Here is a 26,456-nt window from a genome sequence, read left to right as displayed (position 1 = left end):
TATGCAGCGTGCAACTGAAAATAACTGTTGAAAACTCAACATACTGAACATAATCATAAGGACTCTCGAGTAATTTACCTCTTGAAAGGCCGGTAGAACACACGACGGAAGATCTCCGAAAGATACAAAAGCGTCAACATTATTAAGGTATAAACATTCGAAAATCATGGAAACACAGTCCGATCACAACCGGAGATGACCTATTATGTACAATACCTCAATCATAGCTACTAGACTAAGACCTAATTGGTCAATATTATCTACATATGGAAATAGTCAAGAACACTTACGACAGTTACGAGAGAGACGTCTCGGAATCCTAGGCCAAACAGAACTTCACAACAATGTCGGACGAAAGCAGAAAATACTGGAATGCTAACCATTATAATTTGACAGAGTTTAATAAAAATACCTACAGATAACTACAACACTGCCTACTAATTCAGCACAAAAACGAAACGAAGCACCTCAAAGGACAACACTACCCATGCCTAAATAAAACTAACTTTACAAAGCTTTTTTGCAATTTCATTACCATATATATACATTTTTATAACAGAAATTACAGAAATTCCTGTACATATCAGCTTACAGAAATTTGACTTAACTGGAATTGGACGAGGTTTCTCCTTTTGGAATCCACAACTTTCGAGTGAAATGTACCTCAAGAAATCAAAACGCCAGTGTCGATGCATACTACTGCTCCTTTAGACACCGGAAATTCTGTTACCAAGTATGGTCAAAATCAACCCACAGCCAACTCCAGTACATCTATCTTGGTGAACTGGAAGCAGGTCAACTCCTCAACCTTCTATTGGAGGAAGATGACCACCAAAAAGTTCAACAAAATCGTCCGACAGGAAAACTCTAAACATGCTTCTATATCTGCTGTCAAAACTCGAAACATTTCATTATATAAGTTAATAATTGATAAACAAATCTTAAGAAGTGTGGAATACAAAAGTTTTTAAGTATTTGACAGGAAAAAGAAAAATAAGCAAACGTAGCATGTTCTGTAAAAACAAACAATTAGCACGTTAATTCCCTAAGCCACCAGAAGCTGCACATTACTCTGGCATTCTAGACTACTACATAGAGCTAATATAATAAGGATAACGCCATAATAAACTTGAGAAAATAACATAAACACGCATCACATTTAAAAAGCAGTTGGTCAGTTATTAGTTCAGATCAGATATTTCAGGTGCCCTAATTTGCTGCTCTAACTTGATGAGGAAGAACATTCCTATTCAGTCGCTAACATATTTTCAAGCTTTCAAAAGCACGTCCTTTAAATCAATGGCGATTTCCCCATGGTCAGAACTAGGAAAGACTTCTAGCATACAGTGATACTCAAATCCAACTCGATTTACTCAATCCTACACATTTGCAAGAATATTAGAACGGAAATTTTGTGTCAAAGTGATTATCTTACTTGTCAAAAAAACACATCAAGATGCCAAAGCTTTCTACGTACTGCACACGACATACTTCATGCTCTCTAAATTTGGTACACTAATGATTCCAGAGAGTAAACAAGACTCAAGTAATTCCCCCCTGCCATGTCCTTTTGGGATACTGAAGCACAAATGACGTCAGATCTTTCACGTGGGGAGATCTTAGGCTACTGTTCCCCCTCAAAGAGGATTGGAGGCAAAGGGCCTTCTTGACAATCTACAAAGACCGTACAGGTAACTCTTTAGACTATCCTAAAGGCTGCAATAACAAAAGCAGCAGGACACAAGTGCCTTTGACATTCAGCAAATATCTGACCTTAATTTACACCAATTAAGTTTGATAGTCGGTTTGCGCTGTGCATGTACCACAATATAAACAAAGCATTAGACCCACAAAAGTTGCACACATTGACTAACGGCCAATAAATTATTTAGCTTTTTGCTAATTCTATCCTTGGTATCAAATGTCAGCCGACATATCCGCCGCCAACACAAACGTACCCACAAGGCCACAAGAATTTGCACAAATTGACCAATGGCCAATAAATGTAGCTGATGTTTGTACGTTATGGCAAATACTAGGCTAATATACAACCTACAAACCTAAAAGTGATCCATACAGGCAATCCTAGGCCAATAGATAACCTATAAACCCAAAGCTAGACCAATGTGGCTCATATGACCGGAATAAACATAAGCCATGATACACTGACGCCATTTTGTACACCACTGCGTCATTTTGTATACTACCACGACCATTGCCAAGATCACACCTGACACTGCGATTCAAAATAACGCTGCGGTCTACATTTTAAAATGCCTTAAATGACAACATATTCATCAGAGTTGGTGTCACTTTGGTAATTGTATGTTTTACAATTAGAAAATTCAAGTTATAGAATCTATGGCTGTTTATTCAGAACAACAGAGTTTGTTGTGAACTTATTTGTTTTTTAAGCCTTACTAGACAACATTGATACTACGTATGTTTTATGATAATTGATAACTAGGGGTATTTGTTAAAAAAACGTTTGCTCATTTTCACTTCCTAACAAGTATGAAGCGTTGTCGACACAAAGCTGGAAATCTTGAGAATATCTTTCCAGCTTTTGGTTTGTCAGATTTCAGTCTATTTATTTGTATAAGAAGATTCTCTTTACTTGTATATTCATCACCATCTCGAGCTTCGATTCCATACATTACCATTCCGAAAGGCACTAGATCTTGAATTGGATCAGAACTTTAATACTCGGTAGCAAGTTGTTTTCTAGATGAAATAATTACGCTGGTACAGACGGTAGTACAGCTTTGAGTTTGACATCCATGCTCATGACTAACTGAAAACATGAGGATTTTTGGGAAATGAGAAATGCTAGAATGCCTTTAATCGAGGCTTTGGAGTTGATCCTGACAGGTACCAGCAGGTCATAGAGGTTGAACACCATGAAAAGGTGATGAATATTGAGGCAATACCACACGTGGGCCTTGCACGTACACGACTCATGGAGGGGATGGAGACCATGAAGAAAGTTGGAATGGAGAAGGATAAATGGTTCTTATTGGCTACATAGAGATACACTTGGAAGATACGAAAAGAATGGAAGGCTGAATGATTGTAGAGATTGTGTTGCATTAAGACTTACAAGCTGAATTTAATAGTCTTAAAGAGGATTTGTGAAGAAACTAGCCGTAAAAGTGGACTCGGATGTTGCTTACTTTCTTTCCATACGGGACTTGTCTTTTCTTCTATTTACAGATATATGTATGCACAACTACAGGACACAGCCATTTGTCTCCAATCCCATGGCAATAAATCAAGACCACGCTTTTGTGTCCTTCCAAATCAAGCAAAATCAGAGCCGTATGGAGAACTTACAAGAAGCTTTCTCCAAAAGTGATCATACTATTTTCCATTATGTCCGATTCTGGCTGTAATGATCAGAACTTCAAATGACTTCCTCTCATATCACATTCAAACCACCCAAATACATTATCATCAATCCAGCTTCGTAATAATTAGTAGCACTTCCCAAATGTCAATACTACAGAGATGACAAGAGCGATAATACCAAAGGCTCTCACCACATCTTCTGTTGAATACAAAACATTTATATGTATGACTCTTCCTTTGTTATATACCATAAAAAATACTTTTATATTTTTCAGTTGACGCCATACTTTTACCTTCACAACATTTAGTGAAAAACACAAGAGATTCATTCCCTCATGGCCTCATTTAATGTTCGTGATTTACTCAAAAGAAAAATTTGCAACACTAGACTTTGATAGAGCAATTAAGACATGTCATCATATGCTAAACTACTAACCCAAATGGCTCAAATATTCCCATGCAGGTGAATTTCATCACGTCCGGGTACCGTCTTAAATTAAGAAGACGTAACATTTCAAAGATAAACTTTTGTGGTAGAATAAAACAAATCACTGGACAGAGGGGGTGAATAAAGAAACCACTTGTCAAATGGCTCAAATATACAGACAGTTATATACAGATGTAGCTAATTATATCACGACGAACCGAAAACTGCCAAAAATACTAACAAGAGGATCCACATCAAGACATGTCATCATATGCAAATTTATTACTCCGTATCACTTAAAACATGTTAAGAAATCAAGTTTCCATATGCGCAAGGAGTAAGAGATTACATCTCACATACAAATTATCCAAGCATCATTTATAATCGTAAACAACTTTTATCAGCTATCAAAGCTGTATGAATTACACAGAGAATACAGGAAACAAACTGTGGTATCAAAAGTACAAAATGAAAATCAGTGAATCAATTCTATGGTATATACACCCATGCAAAAAATATCCCATTACGAAAGAGGATATGTTAGTCATGAACACGTGGCAGCCTAACTTCTATCAGAAACCATTGAAGAAATAAACTCGGGGGAATAAAGCAATAAAGAAAAGAGTAACTCACTTCATTAAATCCGGAACGCCCTTAGCTTCAACACATCCATAGATATGGAAGTTGAAGAAAAAATTCTAGTTGCAAATTGAGAGCTTCCCCGTGTACTCATCGGCCACCCCATAATCAAGGCTAAGTTCACGCATTGGTGGAATGTTTTCCATTGCAAATAACATCAAATGAGGAAACAATATATTGTTATGATCATAAAGTACAAACTGAACCATGACATTAGGACTAGTACTATGGCTTATGTAGCAAGCAACATTTCTCATTCTGGAGACATCCATAGCAAAATCCAATGGAGGAATAGAGGGGTATGTTGGCCTAACATAGTCGGAAAACACTTGAGACAAATCCCCCCATTCCATCCATTTTTCAGCAAACCGGCCCGGATAAATTAGACTGTCACCATTCATGGTAAAAAGCTGTGCTTGCTCCCTCGTAAGAACAACACCCGCATACTCGCAAATAAAACCACCAGCATGTATCACATCCAAAGTCCTAACTCCCCAACCCGTCTCCCTTGACCTAAACACTTCCAACCTATGATTCAGCCCTTTTTGACTCACACGATTACGACAATTAGGAGGACAGCTACAGTGAGGACCACATTCAAACACCAACGGTTTCCCTCTCAATAAAAATCCATTCTGATCATACGCGATTTCCCCTCCATTTTTCATCCCACACAAACACCCATCATTACAACCAGTGACACACTCACACCCCATATTGGCACCTGCATAAACAAAAGGCGGGAAAACCGTCCTAGGAAGATAATCATAATACAAAGGCTCCTGATCATTATCAATATCATTAAACACAAAAACAGGCAACGTATCCTTTTTCATAGATAGGTCAAGGGTAAGATACCCAGCAGGTCTATACTCCAAAGGCCTAGTCCTCAACCCTCGAGCGAGTTTCAACAATGTACTACCCATTTCAGGCTGACCCTCGATTCGAATAAGTTTATACTTATAAACCCCAAACCCTGACTTACCCACATCAAACCAAGACTCAACTATCCTATACAAACCATCATAAATATAAACTTTAGTAGTAATACTACCATCATATTTCTTCAAACCTCTAATTACCCTAATTTCGATACCATAATGCATACTTCTCTCTAATGCTAGATTACCTCCCTCAAGCTTCTGATGATTCGACATTCTCCCTAATTTATCATGTCCTCCATGCCCTGAATACACCAAAACATCACCAGCATCATCATCATCCTCGTACCCACCCGAAACAATAATGCTGGTCGCAATTGGCTCCCCATTCGAGCTCTGACTCGACGTGAGATAATCGATTCCAGCTTGAATTTGTCCATGTAACCCAACAACACACAATTCCATCCTGAAATAAAACAAATCACCAATGTAAACCCCGGGAATCGAACCCACAATTCTCTTATCCCTATTCAACCATAAATTTCGATCTCTCATCCGCATTGCCGCCTTCAAATCGCCTCGTCCTCGCCTACCCGAACCCGGACCATTTCTTCTTTCTTCGTCTGCCATCGAAAATATCCTCAACGCGTCGTATAACATCCTCGTTCGTCTCACAATCTCTCTGAAATACCTCTGGTCCTCAATGCTGAGGTTCGTGACCCGAACCAGCTCGTTGGACCGCTTCGGATACTTCTGTGGGGCCACCACAACGGTAGAAACCTGGTTTTCTTCGGTCGGAACCACGACGATGGCGCCGGTTTCCGCATTAAGGGGAGTATGATTATCATCAATATTATTATTAGTAGTATTATCCTCGTCGCCGAGCCGCTGCATTCGCGCAGCAAATGCAGTCCGAAACATCTCGGAAATCCGGTTGAATTCCGAGTATACATTTGAGTTTTCCGGTTCAGCGGATATGGGTTCGGCGGGAATGGAATCCAGGTCGGGTTGAGGTGGTGGGGAGCTCGGAATTAGGTCCGGAGGTTCGTCAATAGGTTCGGGTTTGACCCGGATCGGTATGTTTGGTGGGTCGGGAATAAGGTTTAGGTCTAGAAATGGTACTAAAGAACCCATTAAAATTGGAGGAGAAATTGGGGAAAATAAAACCTGGGTTTTGTAGAGGAGATGAAATTATGAAATGGGTTTCAATCAGAATTGATCAAAATCAGGATTTTGTAAGGTGGGTAGTTGAAATCAATTGAATTGGGATGAGAAGAGTTAGGGTTTGAGAAAAGAGGGGTGTCAGAGATAAATTAGGAGAGAGGTTAAAAAAGGGTGAATCAGTCTTAGATTGTGTCACTCTCAATTTAATTGAAGAGAGTACATGTATGAATATTACTGAGTGACATCATGATTAAATGTGTGTATAATACTCCTAATATGTAAGAGCATGGACATTGAAGAGTATGTAACAATCCTCTTATTTTTTCCTTCTCCCTCTATCTTTTTGACACATCACATTATCTTTCATCCAACACATTTTCCACTATCTCTATCCTCCTCCTTCTCTTCTTCTATTTTTTTTCCCACATCAAAGAGGATCATCTCTACTTCCTCTTTCATATTTTAATTATTTTTTCTATTGGAAATTAAATTAAATAATGTCCAAATGCAATATTTTTATAGGTGAGTGGCACAAGGGCCTAGGTTGTACTTCCTCTAAAAATAGAGGAAGACTTCCTCTTCCTCTTTCAAAGAGGATGTTTAATAGTAGTTCCACATTGAAGAGGACATCCTCTTAACACCTTCTTTCATCTAAAAGGATGGTCAATCCTCTTCAATGTGGATGCTCTAAGGATAACTTATAAGTGAGCTGACACGAGGGTTTGAAAAATGTGAGGGAATGAAAAAATGAAAATGGAAGTTTTGGAAGAAATGAGAGTGGGGATTTTTGGTTTGAAATTTTTGAAAGGAGAATATTAAAAAAAACACAAATTCTCATTGAAGACATGACATATCCGTCACAAGCTGAAGACGGATACCATTTTACCTCACAATGTACCCACTTTTTCTCTCTCTGCAACACTATTCATGTGGTCCCCTTTCTCCACTAACCCATTTTGTTACCATTTTATCTCACAAAATATCCGTCACAAATGGTAACCCGTCACAAGGGAGACCAATTGTAAAAAAAAAGTGTAAATTTTAGTGTAAGACATTTGTATCTACCGTGAGAAAAATTTGAGGGAATGAAAAAGTGAAAACGTCATATTTTATGTTTACGAACTTAGAAAGTGGATTTTTTTTTTCAAATCAATCATCTTTCCGAGAAGTACGATTTGAAAAAATGTTTGACGAGTTTGGAACTCGTGACCAAGAGATATGATCACTCAAAGTTTGTTCAGTCAAAAAATTTTTGACGCTCAATAACTCCTAACAACGCGATCCAAATGCAACAATTTTTTTTTTTTTCAAATTGTAGTTCTCGGAAAGATGAGCGATTTGGAAAAAAAATTCGTCACTTTCTGAACTCGTAAACATGAGTTATGACCTCTTTAAGTTTTCCGGATAAAAAGTTTGGGTATTTCGTGCAAAATGGCAAACCTCAGGGGCACCACGTAAATTATCCGGAAAAAAAAAATTAGTTTAGGGCACGAGTTTCTAAATTGATTTCTTACCAATTTTTCATCCTTGCGATCGTAGCTATAATCCTATTGCTTTCTAATTCAATTTAATATAGTTTTTAAATGATTTTTCATATTTTGCCTCAAACTCCAATTTGTTAATTATCATATAATTTAGGGATTTCGTTATTATATATGATAATGTTAAGGCGGTATAATGATAATATGTATGACGGATATGGACCAAGGGAGACACGGCTAAGGGTAGTGTGTCGTGTATGGGTGTGTTGTGACCAGGTTTTGGCCGCGAGTAATGGTCTCGGGTGTTGATGCGTGAGTCGTGGCCTGGCAATGGCTTAGTCGTGGTCGGGCAGTGCCTAGTCGTGGCCTGACAGCAGCCTAGCACGGCCTGGTCGTGGCCTAGGCGAAGCCCAGGGTCACGGTTTGGGTCAAGTTTGTATAGTAGTGTCGTGTAATTATTTGGTAGCGATATTTACGTTAAATGTTATAATTATAATAGGCGCCGAGTTCGTAGAAGAGCCTTTTTAAGCACACCTGATCATTTGCTGCAACGGTCTTCAGCTAAGGTAGGATTTTATCCTACTCACTTATGTTAAATGTTGAATAGCCTGTGAAAATGCATCATATTATAAGTATTGTGATCCCTGTTAAGTTATTGTATATTATCTTGTATTGAAACCGTCACATGCTGAGTTGTTAACGCATTTATGAGTTATTATGAATGACATTAATCCTCTACGTGTCAAGTTGAGCAGAAACATATATGAGATGATGCTGGTTGCCTGCGGGGCAACATGGTAATGAGTTATTGGTAAGTCAGGTCCAGCTGCGGATGTGGACCTGAGATGATATTGGTAGGGCAGACACAGTTGCGGTTGTGGACTTGAAAAATTAGTAGGCCAGACATGGGGAAGTAGAAGCGTCGTGGACCTGATGACTTGTGAAATGAAATGATGAATATGACGTTGTTGAGATACATGTGTGATGTGGCCGTGAGTAGTCACGAATGGTTGCGCGTCGTATCGTTGTCGTATTGTGATACATGCTTATATTTCAGTACAAGTACAATTTATAATTGTGGCAGTTTCATTTGAGCTATTTAATTTGTGTTGGTATTCATATTTAGCATAAGATGACCTTGTTGTGTCTTGTGCATGAAAATTATCACATATTTCCGGGGTGCATGTGTCGATTCATTCAATGATTTCCGCTTGAATGGAGAGTAGGTAATAAAGCAGGTTTAGATGCTTGAGGTGTTTGCTGCCGTTGCTATGCATGGAGCTGGGAGGGGCACTGGGTCACAAAGTTTAGAACAGTCTTACCTAGTTTACTACTTTGTCAAACAGTTTCAGTTATGGTATTTGGTTTAAAGTATTTGAAACAACTTCTATACAGTATGTGGACAAGGCCCTCGGGAACTGCGTCCTCGAGATCCACACTAGGCATAATCGACTCGAGGTTCTTTCGAATCGAATTAAGACAAATTAGAGTCGCCACCAAGTTTTTTGGGAACTTGGAACCGTTCAAGTCAACTTTACACCTTTCATCGAAAAGCATAAAGCCAATCGACTACGAGTGATTAAAGATAAAGACTTGTACCCTATATCACTCGATTTGAATGACTCTCGTAATCCAATGGTATTTAGACGGATCCAAAAACCATAGATCTTGAGTAAGGGGTGAGGGTACGTGTTAGGAAGCCCATAAGGACACCTAACCCCGCCCGTCAATAACGGCCTCTACTAAGTCAAGTGTCGGAGTTCAAACAAGGTCATAGCTACTACGATATATGATATGCAAACATCGTTTTAAAACCCTAACATGTGACAACAATTTCTATGTCGTTTTAGATGCAACTAAACTAACTTTGTCAAAGTTGTAATTTAGCATGTGGGTTGATTGATCTAACAACATGTAAAGCAAACAAACAAGGCTTGATGGGAATGGGGGAGTCGTTGGGATCTATCCTATTACAACCCAGGCATTTCATGCCGACACAACGATAAATTAAAGATACAACTCGATCTAAATACAACGCTATACACACGACGCAAAACACGGCCATTCGGTCTAGGAAACCGTGCACAAAGGGGTGGCCCACGGCTTACATGACTCACGACTTTGGGTCACTCCTCGTAATGCGTGCTTTCACTTAATCTCATCGAATTAGACATAAGGCCACGCACCAAAGCATGCATTAGCATAAATCGGGCCATGTCGCCTTAAACAACATGCGATTTACTACGCTCCTACATGCATTGAGGCACAACCATCTAACCAAACAAGACTAAGGTTTTTGGAAGGAGTTTTGACTCGATAAAAGAAAGCTAACTTGAAAATTACAACTCGATAACGAACGATAAATTACAAGCGACAAAACAAATAAAGAACGAACGATTCATAAAAAACGGAGCAAGAAAGACCAAAGGACACGGCCAAGCCACGGCCACTCTAGACACGGCTACCCTAGGTCCTAGGTCAGGTTCATTAGTTAGATCGATTGATTGCGAAACAAGTTCGAAAGCGGGCTAGAAAACAAGTTAGAAACGACGTTGATCGATTGAAAATATGTCTTGCAAAGGTGTATTCTACACGGCCTAAAGGGGTCCAATTAGGTTAAGTTTGCTAATTAATTTAACTCATCGAGTGTTAATAAGAAGGTGCTAATCACGCACTCTTATACTAGCGAGAAATTAGGTGAAAGAGAGAGATGCATTCAATTAAGTTACAGAATTGTTAGTTGATTTTTAAAGCTACGTCGATGTACCCTAACGTGTCTAATTAGGTTATTAAATTGATTTAATGTCATCTAAACGAGTTATTGTAGACACCTCGTTTCTGCACCCCTCGCAAACCACCCGGTGATGATTGGGCCGCATGTTTGATCCGCGGAACGATTTGTGACAGTTCGTAAGATTATCGTCAAGTGATTGCTCAAATATTAATGTCAACCTCTTAGTTGTCATCTACGTCCCGATACGGTCGTTTTGGCAGTAATTAGAGTACATTCGGAGTCCGGGTCAAAAACCGTCTCCATTTTCTGATAACTGTTAAATCCCGAGTCAGAATGTTCTGGAATGTTCCGGATATTTCTATTCCATATTTCTCAAATTTTATCTTTTGGCAAATAATATCCCGTAATATTTACATAAGATATTAGAGATAATCGAATTAATTCCGTCCTACCATAACTTAAACACGGAAATCTTTCTTAAACAGGAGGAAACCTCCTGGGAATAGACGCAGCAGTCTTTGCGCCTCTTCCAAGAGACGCAGATGATCGCTGCGCCTCTTCCCGTGCCCTTCTTTGCATGATTTACGTATCTTTTTTATATCTTTCCGAGATTCACTTCCAAAGAGTCTCCGAAACCCTAAACCTCCGTGTGATTAGTATAAATAGGAGCCTTCGTTCCTCATATTTCTCACGCGAGTGTCCGCCCTTCTCTTCTCCCTTTGCATTCTAGACTTCGTTCTTACTAATTGGCGCCTACGTGCTTGAACCTTCGACCACGTAAGCTCGGATCTTTCCGGGTACCAGCCTCTTCGTTGCATGACCGACCAATTTGACCACTACACTCAATCAATCTAATTAATCAACTTGTTAAATCGTTTTCCTCTCACGAGGGCATTCTTTCCTTACGTTCGCGTCGAGCATTCACTAATCGATCTTCTTAGTTCTTCTCGTTCCGTCAACATGTAAGTCTGAGGGTGTAATAATTCCTCTTTTATTTATTGTTATTTATTTTATTAATTATCGTTGTAAGGTTTATGTCGAAAGTACCTCATTAAAACCGATCTCTAAAACCGTCTTTTAAAACCTTTTTTTGCGGATTTCCAGTAGACAGACGTCGAGAAAAGACGCAGCAACCGCTGCGCCTCTTCGAAGGAGCGCGGCACTGCTTTGCGCCTCTTCGTGAGGCCGCCAGATTCTCGCTTCTTTTCTTCTTCCTCCGTCCTCTGTAATTCGTATCAAATTTGTTTCTTTTGTTTTGTTCGTCTGTTAATTCTTCGTTTTAATGTCATGATAATCCATATGTATATCATTCATTCATCATTAACATGTTTAATTCCTCATTGTTCCAATTTAAATCCTAAATAATCAATATTTACGGGTTTTCGTCTTTAATATTCAAACCCGGATTTTAGAAGTTCAATCTGTTCATATTGGGTTTCTGAGATTCATCATTGATATATTTTCATCCATATTCATATATCCGTCGTCTTATTCGTCATGTTTATCATAATAATTCGTTTAATTAGTTAGTTTAATTAATTATTCATTAACATCGACCCTTCACATAATTAATCTGTTTTATTTCCGTCTCATCCACGTTTTGCCGTTTTTATGACCTCAATCATATGTAAATAATCTGCTAATCACTTTCATTCGAGTTAATTGTCGTAATTAGTCCATAAAATTAACAATTCACATTAACGGTTTGCAATTCCGGCTTCACAGCCAGAACTCACCCTTGGAACAGACGCAGCAACTGCTGCGCCTCTTCCAAAGGGCGCAGTGTCTGCTGCGCCTGTTCCAGGATGAGTTCTGTCCCTGAACTCCTTTTCTGCCTTGACGTAGTTAATTAGTTTACGTATTAATTCACTAATATTCGTATTATCACCTTCTGATCTGTCGTGTTTTATTCTTTTATTTCTTTTTCTCAAATAATCCGTTTTAAGGGTATTTTCGACATGAATCATCTATTCCATTGTAATTAATGTAATTTTCATTATTGTAGCTCATAATTGTTGTATTTCTTTCGTTGTTCACATGTAAATGAGCATTAAATCCCGACTTCGACCCAATTGTATGCTAAATTAATTGTCAACCGACTTAGTCTAATCTTCACATGCTAGGATTAATCTGATGGATGTTGCATTGCATGCATATAGCCGACGATATATCGAGTACGAATAACTTCCCTAATCATTAGTAGAGGCCGCTATCGAGGCGGGCGGGATTAGGTGTTCGATCAAAAGAGCTTCCTAATACGTACCCTCACCCCTTACTCCAGATCTCCGTGAGCACCCGTGTTCATTGGCATCCACGAGAGTCATTCTAGACATAGAATGCTAAGGGTAACGATTGCTTAGTGTTCATGTCACTACTTTGTGTCTTGACATGACACGAGGTATTCGAACGGTTCCAATTTCCCATAAAAATTGGTGGCGACTCCTTACAAAATGCAAACGCTTGTTTTCGAGCCCCTTCATCCAAGCGCCCCGTGGGCCCCCGTCGTCACACGTTTGGCGACTCATTGGGACATACACTTACGTGTAGCTAGGGTGAAACTTGAACAAGGTTAGGGAATAAGTTTGTACAAGACAATTGTCGGTTTTCATAACTCGGTCTTCCTAGACCGTTTAATTCGGCCTTCCTAGGCCCAACCCAACCCATTCGACCAATCGTCCCGTCTAAACGGTCCTAATTCTTATTTGGGCCTAAGGATGGATAGCGATTGACGTCATCCATACCATGATGCTTACTCTTGTTTGTATCAAGGGCCTTCACTACTTGAGGAAATGGACTAGGAATCGGCCTTACTCTTGTTTGGCACGAGCCTCTCCACAGACTTCGGGTTTGATGGTTCGGTATGGCAACCCACCCTTTAAACCAAAACCCTTCTAAATGCACTCAACATCCCGTTATAATGCTTGTATAAATGTGTATACCTTACGTGATCACCATTTCAAAACAAATCATGACGAATTTTCAAAAATCAAAACCCAATTTCAATCAAGAATTTCGAAAAAGGGGCCTTTAATTAGCACAAAATCCGGTCAAAACTCTGTCCGTTTGTCGTGTCAAAATTCGGGCCATAAGCCCATTTCAAACGTCACCTCGAGTCCACTCCTACAACTACACTACAGTTGGCTAGGACACACATTTTCAAAGACCTTGTCTTTCTTCAAAACTCACTCAACACAAGTGGCACACACCCACTTCACGAGTCAAAACTTTTCCTCTTTTAGCAAGTGTGATAGAATGGTCGATCGTGTTTTGATTCGTCGTCGATCTCTTATCCAGTTTCCAAGATGCCTGGGTCAAGTGATGAAACAAACCTCCAGCAAATTCAAGAAAATAGTGATCGAATCCTAGCCGCGATAGCCCAAATGCAAATCACTCAAGAACAAACCTATGACCGCCTCGAACTTATCGAAGGCCGCATCTTTGATGTAGAGGGAAAGTTGCCTCCCGTTAAAGAAGTACTACAATTTTCCGATGACGAGTCTAAAGATGAGAATCCTCTCCAAGGGACAATGCAGTGAGAAAAGACTCCAATACCTAGAGGAGCAATTGATGTACCTTAAGGGGGATGACATTTACAGGGAGAACAATCGTAAGTATGAAGCCGTCAATTCCAAATTGCCCACTAACTTTAGCATGACGGATATCCCTAAGTTTAAAGGACATGAGAATCCTTTGAACCACATCCGCGCCTTCAAGGACTACATGTCTATCAAAGGCATCAAACCCGAGATGTTCTTAAGGATCTTTCCTTCATCTCTTGACACCATCCCAAAGCAATGGTTCTACACTTTAGATCACAAAAAGGTCGCTACTTGGGAGGACGCCGCCATCGAATTCTCGAAACAATACGCGGATAATGCCGAGATACAAGTCAACATGCGCACTCTAGAGGTTCTTACCCAAAATGACAAGGAAGGATTCACCGACTTCCTAAGTAGGTGGAGGAAAACTAGTACCCAACTAGTTGAACGCCCGGATGAGGCCACTCTTGTAGAAAAGTTTGTGGACAATCTCAAGCCCATATATGCCAACCACTTGAGATATCAAAACATCAAGACCTTCAAAGACTTAACTGTACTAGGGACACGAATTGAAGACGACATCCGTAAAGGACTCTTGTCCAAAACGGTAGGTCGAGGGTACCAAGGGTCCACAAGTCGTTCATACGGCTCTACTAGCAAGACCGACGAAGTTAACCTTCTCGAGCCATCCAAGAAAACTAGCCCACCAAGGAAGTTCACAAACCTTGGGGATACATACTCCAACGCTCTAAAAAGACTAATGAAGCAAGGTAAACTCCAACCCATTGGGCCTACTCCCGAACCTGAAAGGAAGTCCAAATTCTGGGATGAAAATTCCTACTGTGAATACCATAGGGGCAAGGGGCACGATACAGAAAAATGCTACAAGTTGAAACACGTGCTTCAGGATATGATTGAAGACGGTCGACTTCCAATTCCACCAGGAGGTAAACCCAACAACACTGAGAATCCTCTTGGAGTTCTAGTGATTACAAGTGACGAATCTACCTTAGATTGCTCACATCTCATTTCTCCCACCGAAAATGAAATTCGTGCAATTGAGAAAGAAAGACTCTACTCTACCATCTCCCCTACCATTTCCGACTTCATCGCATGGGCAAGGAGTGTAGACAGACAAGTGTGGGAACTAGAAAATATGGTAACAAACTTACGTGATCCTAAGACAACGCCTAAAGAACGCGTACCATTGACCTTCTCTCAAAACGCCACCATGCAAGAAGTAGTCGCCGTGGTCGACAAGCTAGTCAATCAAATCATACAACTAGAAAGCGACATCATGAGGATGAAGGAACTAGCTGCAATCAATGGGGTTTGGGCCGATGACGACGAGGACGAGTATCTCATCGAAAACTCCTTAGTCAAAGAAATAGTCCAAAATGGCGAATACCAAGATGTGGATCACCTAACTCGCTCGGGTCGTCCGTACCAAAGCACTACTCAAAACGGTCCAACCAATGTCATCACACCAAATGACAACGAAGACGACCCCACCGATCATCTGCTCAAGCAATTACAGAAAACCAAGGCTGATCTTTCAGTCTGGCAACTAGTGGCAAGCTCATTCCCGCATCGTCAAGCTTTACTGCAAGCTTTGGCCAAACTGAATGTAGCACATAACTCTACTCCCGAAGATGTAGTCAACTTGGTCTTCCAAGAATCACTGAGGTTAAGTAATCCTATTACTTTCTCAGATGAAGACTTGCCACCTTTTGGCGCTAGTCACAACCTTGCTCTATACATCACCGTCATTTGTTTAAAGAAGAATGTGCCAATGACTTTGGTAGATGATGGCTCTGCGGTCAACGTCATACCCCTCAAAACGGCATACAAATTGGGCATGAAAGAGTCGGATTGGACTCCCACCAATCAAGGTGTGCGTGCATACGACGGTACGCGACGAAAGGTGGTTGGACTTGCTAGCCTAACCATAGCCACGGGACCAATCGAGCGAAAAGTCAACTTCCAAATAGTGGACATCGAAGCTTCATTCAACATACTTCTGGGAAGGCCTTGGATTCATGCTTCCAAAGCAGTAACATCCACCCTTCACCAAAAGATCAAGATCCCACTCAATGGCAAAGTTGTGACGATCACTTCGTCGCCTATCAAGGCAATAATTGAGAAGCAATCAAACAATCAAGTCCTTACGGATCCCATATACGAACTTGGGGGCTTCCAAAGTGTAAATGTCATAGAAAGTGAGTTGGCACCCTTATACTATAATCCCTACTCTAACTTGGTGGTCAACCACATACTCAAAAATCAGGGATACTTCCCTGGAATGCCTTTGAACCCGATTCGGAAGAACACCTTCGCGCCATACAAGAAAGGCAGCTCATCGAGAATACCACTTGGGCTAGGGTATAAACCCACAGCTGAAGAAGTTCTCGAAATGCTCGCTCAAGTCCAAAATCGCAAGTATGTAGGAGTCCAAATGAGGCCATATCTCCCCACCTTAAATGGATACTTCGTTCAAGAAGGAAGTTCAGAACTCTTTCACGGGTTTCCCGAACCTTGGCATTACCTTGAGAGGAAGTTGGCCGGAATCGAGATCTTTCACGATTGCTACTTCATTCCTCCCGAAACGGTTCCTACCGTCAAAACCCGTCAAGCACCTTGCTTAGACAAACAAGCTGTTAGCCTCCTGTTTGGAGAGGACCGATTTGTTAGGGCCGCGCAGGATGAGATCATTACTACGATACTTCAAGACGATCGTTTCAACCCCACCGCATTGATCACAGAAATCGACACAAAGCAGCAGAAAGGATGGAGAAAGTCAATCAAATGGACCAACAATCAAGGAAGACTCTTCAAGCTCACTACTGGAGAAGGAGAGATGTTCAAAGGAGAACCAGAAGATGACGAGTTCGAGTCGGAGTCGGAGTCAGAGTCGGAGTCTAGAGAAGTCATTAGAAAGTCTACTCCTGTCGTCATCCCCACTCCCTTCGTTTCTCCTAGCTTAGCATCGAGTAGTCACAGTAGTTCGGGAAATGCCCCAATTACTGTTCCTTTACCGCCACTGACCATGGATCAGTTGGCTTCTTTGTTTCAACTTTACTCAAATCTTAATATGAATAAATCAGGTTCTGCTTACTCTTTGCGTTATCTTGAGTGCAATTCTGTTTATGATGATACTGAGGATGACCAAGACCCAGACTTGACCGAAATACCTCCCTACGTAGCCAAAGAAATATTACAGGAAAGGGAAGGGGGACCAGTAATTGAGGACACCGAACCCATCAATGTAGGAACTGAACTAGAACCCAAAGAACTTAGGATAGGGACTACCTTGAGCTCTACCGAACGGACCGATTTCATAAACCTACTAAATGAATTCAAAGACGTCTTCGCTTGGTCCTACAAAGACATGCCAGGGATCGACAGGGATATTGCCGAACATAGAATTCCGATTAAGCCAGGTTTCAAGCCTGTGAAACAGAAGCTCCGACGAATGAGAACAGAGTGGGCTCTAAAGATTAAAGAAGAAGTGGATAAGCAATTCAAAGCCGGGTTCATCAAAGTTTCCGAGTATTCCGACTGGGTAGCTAACATAGTACCCGTACCCAAAAAGGATGGGAGAATCCGAGTTTGTGTTGACTTTAGGGATTTGAACAAAGCGAGTCCAAAAGATGACTTCCCTCTACCTCACATCGACATATTGGTGGACAATACTGCAGACCACGCACTACTATCCTTCATGGATGGGTATGCGGGTTATAACCAAATCAAGATGGCCATGGAAGATATGCATAAGACCGCGTTCGTCACCCAATGGGGAACCTATTGCTATACAGTAATGCCGTTCGGATTGATCAACGCCGGAGCTACATACCAACGCACCGCAACTACACTCTTACACGACATGATGCACAAAGAAGTTGAGGTGTATGTAGATGACATGATCGTCAAGTCCAAGGAGAGAGAGGGACATATTGCGAACCTTCGCAAGTTCTTCGCAAGGCTACGAAAGTATAACATGAGACTCAATCCTCAGAAATGCACATTTGGGGTAACGTCTGGTAAACTCCTAGGATACGTCGTTAGCCAACGAGGTATAGAAATAGATCCTTCCAAAATCAAAGCTCTGATTGAAATGCCACAACCCCAAACAGAAAAAGAAGTCAGAGGATTCCTGGGAAAAGTTCAATACATAAGTCGATTCATATCGAAACTTACGATGATTTGCGAGCCTATCTTCAAGAAACTCAAGAAAACAGAACACACCATGTGGGATGATGATTGTCAAAAGGCGTTCGACCGAATCAAGGAGATATTGGCTAGACCACCAGTGCTCATGCCACCACAACAAGATCAACCTCTTGGTTTGTATCTCACGGTAACCGAAACCGCCATGGGTGCCATGCTAGCTCAAACCGTAGGAAGTGAAGAAAGAGCTATTTACTATCTAAGTAAGAAGTTCTTGGAATACGAGTGCAAATATTCACAACTCGAAAAGACATGCCTCGCTCTTGTGTGGGCAACAAAGAAGCTACGACACTACATGCTTAGCTATTCCGTCAAGATATTCTCCAAAATGGATCCAGTCAAATACCTCTTCGAGAAACCCGTCCTCAACGGACGCCTGGCAAGATGGACCATGATGCTCTCGGAATTTGACCTCAAATATGTGCCACTGAAAGTAATAAAGGGTCGCGCCGTCGCCGAATTCTTCGCAGAAAATCCCATCGACGACGCACAAACCATAGATACTTGGTCATTTCCCGACGAGGATATACTTCAAACAGATGTAGACTCCTGGGACCTATACTTTGATGGAGCATCAAACCTAAGAGGATTTGGGATAGGAGTGTTGATCATTTCTCCTGAAGGTGAGCATACACCGATTGCTGTCAAACTCGACTTCGAGGTGACAAACAACGCCGCAGAGTACGAGGCTTGTCTAATTGGACTACAAGCGGCAGTAAGCTTAGGCATCAAAAACCTCCGAGTGCATGGAGACTCGTCACTAATCATCAACCAAGTTACGGGATCCTGGAAAATCCGAAGTGAAAGCCTAGCACCCTATCAGGCTAGGATAGACCAAGTCGCTCAATTCTTTGATCACGTAACCTACTTACACCTACCGCGAGAAGAAAATCAATTTGCAGACGCTCTTGCGAAACTTGCATCTTTGATAAACATGCCAGATTACATGATGGAAATGCCTTTGTGTATCGAACGACGGTCGGAGCCGGCTTATGTCCATCAAATTACCGATGAAGAAGAAATCGCACGGGAACCCTGGTTCCAAGCAATCCTGAACTTCAAGCTTAATGGTACCTATCCACCAGATATGGACAAGAGGGGACAACGAGCTATACGCCTATTGTCTTCACAATACGTTCTCATGCAAGGAGAATTATACAAAAGAACACCTCTTGGTGTAATCCTACGTTGCCTTGATCATTCACAGGCACGAAAGGTGATGGAAGAAGTCCACGACGGAGAATGCGGTCCTCATATGAGTGGACCTATGATGGCAAAGAAAATTACACGTCTAGGGTACTATTGGACCACAATGGAATCCGATTGCATCAAATATGTGAGACATTGCCACAATTGCCAAATCTTCGGGAATGTACAACATGTCCCTCCTTCGTTGCTCTATACGATGACATCTCCTTGGCCATTCTCCGCATGGGGAATTGACATAATTGGGAAAATAACCCCAGTAGGAACAGAGGTCACTTTGTTTCATCCTAGTAGCAATTGACTACTTCACCAAGTGGGTAGAAGCGGCTTCCTACACCGCTCTTACGGCCAAAAATGTAGCCAAATTCATACAAAATAACATCATCTGTCGATATGGTTGCCCGCATGAGATCATTAGCGATAATGGGTCCCACTTCCAAGCCGAAACCGAACAATTGCTAGCCAAATACAAAATCAAGCATCACCACTCTTCGCCCTATAGACCACAAACTAACGGCGCGGTAGAAGCGGCTAACAAGAATGTCGTCACAATCCTCAAGAAAATGACTGACAATTATAGAGATTGGCCAAGCAAAATACCCTTCGCTTTGTGGGGGTATCGAACATCCGTCAGGACGCCCACTGGGGCTACTCCTTTCTATTTGACTTACGGTATGGAAGCCGTACAACCAGTCGAGCTAGAAATACCATCCCTGCGCATCCTACTCGAAAGCCAAATCCCGGAGGCCGATTGGAAGAGGGATAGGTACGAAGAACTCATCCTCCTGGATGAACGTAGACTTCGTGCCTTACATAACGTCCAAACATATCAAGCACGTATCAAACGAGCTTTCAACAAAAGGGTTAGGCCAAGAAACATCAAAGAAGGAGATTTAGTTCTCAAATCGGTAAGAGCTCTTTTACCCGTCGACCCAAGGGGAAAATTCAAACCTAACTGGGCCGGACCATATCTAGTCAAATCAATACTCCCAGGGGGTGCGGTTAGAATCACAGACCTAGACGGGAATGAGTTCTCAAACCCCACAAATCTCGACCAACTGAAACGATACTATGCCTAGAACAGGAACAAAAACGCGCCTCGCGTAAACCTACGTGTCGCTCTTGTGGCACTAAATAAACGGCCCCTGGCCCATTTGAATGTCACTATGCTCTTGCATCTTGACAAACTTGTCATCCTCATATCATCAAACAAACTAAATTCGCACCTCCCGAGTAAGCAAAGGCTCATGCTTATTTTCTATGTTCATTACAAGCTCTTGCTTCGAACAATTATTCTTTTACATTTATTCGAACTACGCGCAAGGGTTTGATTTCGCTTTTTTAAGTGAATACGTAGGCAATCCTTCACGGGATTCAACCCACCATCATATTTAAAATGTGAATAGAAGGACATTTGCATTGCATTTGAAATTCGACAAGAATAATTAAAGAAAATCACAACGGTTTCATAACCACTTAACCTTTTTATTTCATTCAATTTCTAATAATAATAATACGGCAAATAATAAAAAATAGACTAGGCTAGGATTCTAAAAATCCCTCCTCTCTTATTACAACAATAATAATAATAATCAAATAATAAATAAGACTTGGGCTATTCCTCCATCTTTCCCTTGCCCTTGTCATTCTTGCCATATTTCTTGTCACGACCTCGAGCCGGGCGCTCTTGCACCACTTCAGACCTAATCACCAACGGTCTCTCTCGAGGCCTGACTTTTCCATTCTTGCCGACCACCATCTCTGCGACAGGAGTAGTCTTCGATTTCTTCGAAGGATGAATGACTTGGAACCCGGCTTCTTCTTCTCCTTCAGTCAGATGCTTCTCTTTCTCTTTCTCTCCCTCGCGCACCTTGTAGTCAACGGGCTCACGCTTCCTCAGTCTTTCGCGCTCTCCGAAGTTCTTTGCCTTCCTCCACCTCGGATAAGAGTCCGACACCCACAAGGCATTGGAGGAGAAGTTCAAGAACCACATGTTTCTTTGGGCCCACTTCATAGCCCACTCTCTTCGGCTCTCGGTAGTAAGCGCCATAGCAGTCATGGAACGGTGTCAAGCCTAGGGATCATCCGCTTCAACCCGACTTGCCTCATCAATCTCTCGGGGAAGATGCATACCATAAACTCCAATCCGGGGAATGCGCGCGGACCTAGTAGGATCCAAAGAAGACACTCCAGTGACGGACTTGAGGTGCCACCACGGAACGACCCACCCGATCGGCGGGCCATCATCGGTCTTGACTTGTTCTTCCAATAATCGCAGACCCGGGTGAAGTCCACCATGTACAGCCGTGTCCTCATCGAAATCATACGGGCATGATAGGAAAGTGCATGAACTGGGGGCTCGAGCAATCGGAGCCGTTCCATAAGCCAAACCTACCAAAAAACAGGTATTAGACACCCAAAAAAAAAAAAAAAAAAAAAAAAAAAAAAAAAAAAAAAAAAAAAAAAAAAAAAAAAAAAAAAAACGAAAAAAAAAAAAAAAAAGGAAAGAAAGAAGGGTGTCTTTTACCTGTAGGATAACGGGACTCCCCAAAAATGGAAGATTGCGGTTGGATTTCCTATTATCCAAACCCAAGATGATCTCCCCCAAACATAGACAAGCTGGGCTCCTGCGCAGCTCCATTTGCTCAATAAGACCCAATAGACGAGGATCACCTCTCAAATCTTCATCAACATGTCCCTGAAAGACATAAACATGAAGCAAACAGAAGCCAAATGCTCTCCTCCTAGCAACATAAGAGACAGTAGGGTCGGCCCTGTTGATGAATCGGTCTATAAAATCTAGCATCCTCACGCCCTTCGGAGTAACAAGGCGATCCACCTCAAGTCTAGTAAGTCCAAGCAAATCTCTAAACTTGCTCTTATACCCTTGAGCAGCAGAAGGGATGGCAGGTAAATGTTCGGGGTCCCACCCCCCAATAGTAGCAATTTCCTCCGGAAAAGGACAAATGTCACCTCCTGGGAACGCAAAAACATGGTAATTTGGGTCCCAATAATCAAGGCAAGCGTCCAAGAACGGTTTTACAACCTTAATGAGTTTCAAACTCAACAAAGATCCAAGGTTATAAGCACCCATGTCATGTTTCTCAATGTTCGAAAACTCATTAGTCCATTCCTTCAAGCGAATCTCTAAGGTATTCATGATGATAATTTTCTCTTGAAAATTTATTGGGAGTTGTTATGTGTGAATCGACGAAGAAGAGACGGAAGAATTATATGATTTAAAGCTTCGTCGACGCTTCTATTTATACTAATTGCTGTTTCCAAAAATCCGTCAGAACCGACCTGCTTGGGAACAAGCGCGGCACCTGCTGCGCCTCTTCAAAGGGACGCAGCTCTTGCTGCGCCTCTTCCCCAGCCTTATTTCTGTGATTTCCGCGTTTGGATCTTTCCTAATTCTATATGCGAATAATTTCCTATTCCTACGGGATTTTATTTTGGTAAATCCGAGTAATTTACCATGCTTCAGGTTTCCCTAATCCACAAGCGCGCGTTTCGAGGCGACATCGACATTTTCCGCCATTTTCTCACACTTTCATATTTAGTTTTCATTTTAATTCTTTTTCATTTCAACATTTACCTAGTCGTTTCATTTTCTTAATTTCTATTTTTTCCATTTTCTAACTTATAGATTTCTCTTTTTCTTTTTTTTTCGGGGTTAACCCTCCCTACCGTCCGGTCATTTCCGACAAAATTTTTGACAAAATTTTTGCATTTTCACGTCCTTTCGAGTCTCATTTTGCACTAATTAAAGGCCTTACGTGTATATAAAAATGTATGTTTTATGTGATTCGTCTATGTAAATTTCGGCAGCATGACGGTGTAAACCGTCGTCTACCAAACCTGTTCAAAGGCTAACCTGCAGGTACAAATAACGCAACCCAGCAACAAAAGGCACTCAGGCCGTCGCATATACAACAAAAAAGCAAATATACAAGCAAACTGGGGGCTTCGCCCCAAACAAGTTCAAATGTGCAACTGGGGGCTTCGCCCCAAACAAGTCCAAATCTAAACTGGGGGCTCGCGCCCCAAACAAATCCAAAAATGTTCAAAATCAAAACCACGCAGACTACTGCTGGGCACCCTCCAACTCGGCAACCCTCGCCATAAGGGCGGCGATCTCGGCATCCCGAAACTCGAGCTCCCTCGACAAACGAGCCGTCTTCTCCCGAGACTGGGTCAACTCTCGCTCCAGCTCACGATCGGCCTGTGGACAACAAGAAATTGGCTCATGTCAATCATTTCAAACAAAACTGAAAAACCAAAGATCAAGGAAAAACAAATGAGGTTCATACCTGACGACCTCGACCGCCGACGAGTGCCTCAATGGCCGTAGCTCGTAGCCGGTTGGCCACCCTCCATAGTGCCACAAACCGAGATGGCGCGACCTGCATTTCAAAAGAATTTTCAGTAAACTGAACAAGTTCAATCAAACGTGTTCTTACACGAAAACTATGCAAAATAAGAACTCACCCTCCGAATCAGATGCTGCCAGTCATCTAAGCCAGCATCCGTCACAGCTACGTCAAAGTCACGCAGCTCGGAGATCGTCGTCCTCCCAGTCGCGTCAGTGTACTCGAGGGTCTCGGGGTACACTGGGGGCTCGATGCCCGCCGCCTCAACCTCCTGCAAAGACAAATGGCTCTCATTAATCGACGACCTTTCATCGTAATTCCCGAAGTCAAATCAAAAATAAAGGATGCTCACCACCACTGGCCAGTACGCCAACCTCCCGTAAAGGAACGCCGAGTAATCCTCGTCAGGGAGAAGAAGGTCGTCACCACTAGCACCAGCCAAGTCCGCCTCCCTCTCAGCCTCAGAAGGCTCCCTAAACATCGTCCTAGGAGGATCGACGGGAACCGTCAACGCGCCCCGAAAGCACTGACGGGCTAACCGCTCGCCTAGATACCACACAGGACCCATCGACGTCCACAACAGCAGCCGACTCGAGCTCCTAGGTCGAAGGACCTCAGCGACAAAAGGAGGCGCTCCAGCGTACTCCGCCCAAGGTCTGGGCACCCACTGCGATGATATGAAGGCAAAGATCATTCCTATGATCAATTTAAAACAAAGTATGAGAAGAATAAATGCATACAAATAGGATACTCACGCTGCTCGGCTGAAGAGCGTTCACATCTCGCCGGTAGACGTTGTGAGAAGAACGCTTGCTCTTCGTCCGGCACATGACCCAATCCCTTACCACGGGATAGGCCCTCTCCAGCGGCTCCGTCCTCTTGGGCGCGAGGCCCGGGAAGTAAGAGTACACCCACGCCTGCAAAGCATAATAATCAATGACGATCTTTCGTGATTCAACAAAGAAAAGAATTTACTTTGGTCTAAAGGAAGGTTCATACCTCCAACGGTAGCCTGTGTCCGACGGCACCGGGAGAAGTCCCCTTCTCCATCAACTCCGGACGAACCATGGCCCTCATGAAGCGGATGAGGACCGCAAAACCAGCGTGACCCAATCCCAACGCTCTAGGGAACTCAAGTCGAAAGAAAGGGGAGAAGCTTCGTCGATGACCTCTCGCCCTTGTCTCCGAGGTAAATCGAAGACAAGAACCACCAAAGCCCCAGACGAGCCCTCCGCTCATTTGTACAAGGAGGGGGAGCCGTCTCCCTCCCATCAATCACCACCGATCTTGGGGTCTTCCCCGCAAAGTAATCTCGAACATAGTCACTGGGTACCAAACCCAAGCACGCAACGGCCTTCGGCGACGGGTTCCGGCCGATCAACCTCCTCGCCTCGGCCGAATCCGCCCTCATGCCGTCTCGGCCACACCATCCCCTCGATCCCGCACGGCGGACCGGAAATCATGCCGTAATCCTCCAAGGTGACTCCCACCTCACCAAAGCAGGGTGAAACGTGGAAGTCGTATCCCAAAATCGATCCAAGAAAGCGCGAACCAGGCTAAGGTTGGCCCGCAACTTCCTCTTCACGATATCCCTCCGGACGAACCGGAGGACCGAACGCTCCACGCTCAATCATGGCTCTCTCCTCCGCCGACAGCCGCTCGTAGTGCTCCATCGCCGTCGTGTACCGAAACGACCCGATGTTCCCACCTCCTATTATGATTCGAAATAAAGCTATCTTTAGTTTTAAGTAAATTTGAAAGGAAATTTGAACAAAAATAGAAAGGGATAGGCAATGAGTTAGGGAATTCCTATTTACCAAGCTCTTCACCGTCCTGTAGGACAAATGACCCTCTGCAGCCCACACAAGGTGTCTACTCTCCCAGGTCTCAGCCCACGCGGAGCTCCCTCGGTGACGACCCCCTCGTCCGAGGTGGGCCCGTCTCGGAATCTCCTCCTCATCGGCCTCCTCCCTCGGGAACCTCGTCTGCAGCAGCCCATCACCGCGGCGGTGAAGGCCCGCTCCAAAGCCTCCTCAACAGCAGCAGCGTCTATATCCATGGGGGTCCTCCCAGAAGTAGAAGCATCATCACCTGCAACATTAAAGTGAATTCAGGCCGCGTCACGTGACGACAAGCCTCCGTTAAGAAATTTTCGAGCCTCCAAGGCCCGGGAATTCCCCATTTTCTGGCCATCCTTGGCCATATTCCCGCCAACCCGATCACTCATGTGACAAATTGGGTCAAGTCAAGTCTAAGTCAAAGCCTAGTCCCGGGTTCAAGTCGAAAATTCGGCAGCATTTCGCTATAATGGCGGTTATGCCCTAAAAAGGTGCCCTGCAAAAGTTGTCACCAACCAAAATTCCGAAATGACGGGAAGTTTACCCATCATCCAAGGGTCCCGAATATCAAATTTCATCGCCAAGGGGCAATCCTAAAA

At 42.6% G+C, this 26,456-nt stretch overlaps 2 protein-coding genes across 4 annotated transcripts; both read right to left on the bottom strand.

The window, feature by feature from the left end:
- Positions 1-347: 347 nt before the first annotated feature.
- Positions 348-6,664, bottom strand: LOC141642256 (histone-lysine N-methyltransferase family member SUVH9-like). Of its 3 annotated transcripts, none has more exons than XM_074450983.1 (2): positions 4,409-6,664; positions 348-885 (listed from the first exon to the last, which is right to left on the bottom strand). In XM_074450983.1, exon 1 carries the CDS (start codon positions 6,427-6,429, stop codon positions 4,474-4,476), a length of 1,956 nt encoding a protein of 651 aa, XP_074307084.1. In that variant the 5' UTR covers positions 6,430-6,664; the 3' UTR covers positions 348-885; positions 4,409-4,473. The 3 variants fall into 3 exon arrangements, with proteins under 3 accessions (XP_074307084.1, XP_074307083.1, XP_074307086.1); XM_074450982.1 differs by having other exon boundaries at positions 348-888; positions 4,409-6,659; XM_074450985.1 differs by having other exon boundaries at positions 477-897; positions 4,409-6,642.
- Positions 6,665-23,701: 17,037 nt separating this feature from the next.
- LOC141633757 (uncharacterized) lies at positions 23,702-25,069 on the bottom strand. The gene is made up of 4 exons (XM_074446174.1): positions 25,019-25,069; positions 24,138-24,290; positions 23,960-24,052; positions 23,702-23,871 (listed from the first exon to the last, which is right to left on the bottom strand). The coding sequence occupies exons 1-4, from the start codon at positions 25,067-25,069 to the stop codon at positions 23,734-23,736; spliced, it is 435 nt and encodes a 144-aa protein (XP_074302275.1). The 3' UTR covers positions 23,702-23,733.
- Between the last annotated feature and the right edge of the window lie 1,387 nt (positions 25,070-26,456).

This window comes from Silene latifolia, chromosome 2 (genome assembly GCF_048544455.1).
Source record: "Silene latifolia isolate original U9 population chromosome 2, ASM4854445v1, whole genome shotgun sequence".
Classification (NCBI taxonomy): domain Eukaryota; kingdom Viridiplantae; phylum Streptophyta; class Magnoliopsida; order Caryophyllales; family Caryophyllaceae; genus Silene; species Silene latifolia.
The sequence above is the reverse complement of the archived record's forward strand: the minus strand, read 5'-3'. Positions and strand labels throughout refer to the sequence as shown.

Coding starts and splice junctions, on each gene's coding strand:
- LOC141642256 (XM_074450983.1), bottom strand. CDS start 6,429: ATGGGTTCTTTAGTACCATTTCTAGACCTAAACCTTATTCCCGACCCA.
- LOC141633757 (XM_074446174.1), bottom strand. CDS start 25,069: ATGGAGAAGGGGACTTCTCCCGGTGCCGTCGGACACAGGCTACCGTTG. Junction 24,053..24,137: donor GGCAGCATCTGATTCGGAGG/GTGAGTTCTTAT, acceptor TTTGAAATGCAG/GTCGCGCCATCTCGGTTTGT. Junction 23,872..23,959: donor TCGGCGGTCGAGGTCGTCAG/GTATGAACCTCA, acceptor TGTTGTCCACAG/GCCGATCGTGAGCTGGAGCG.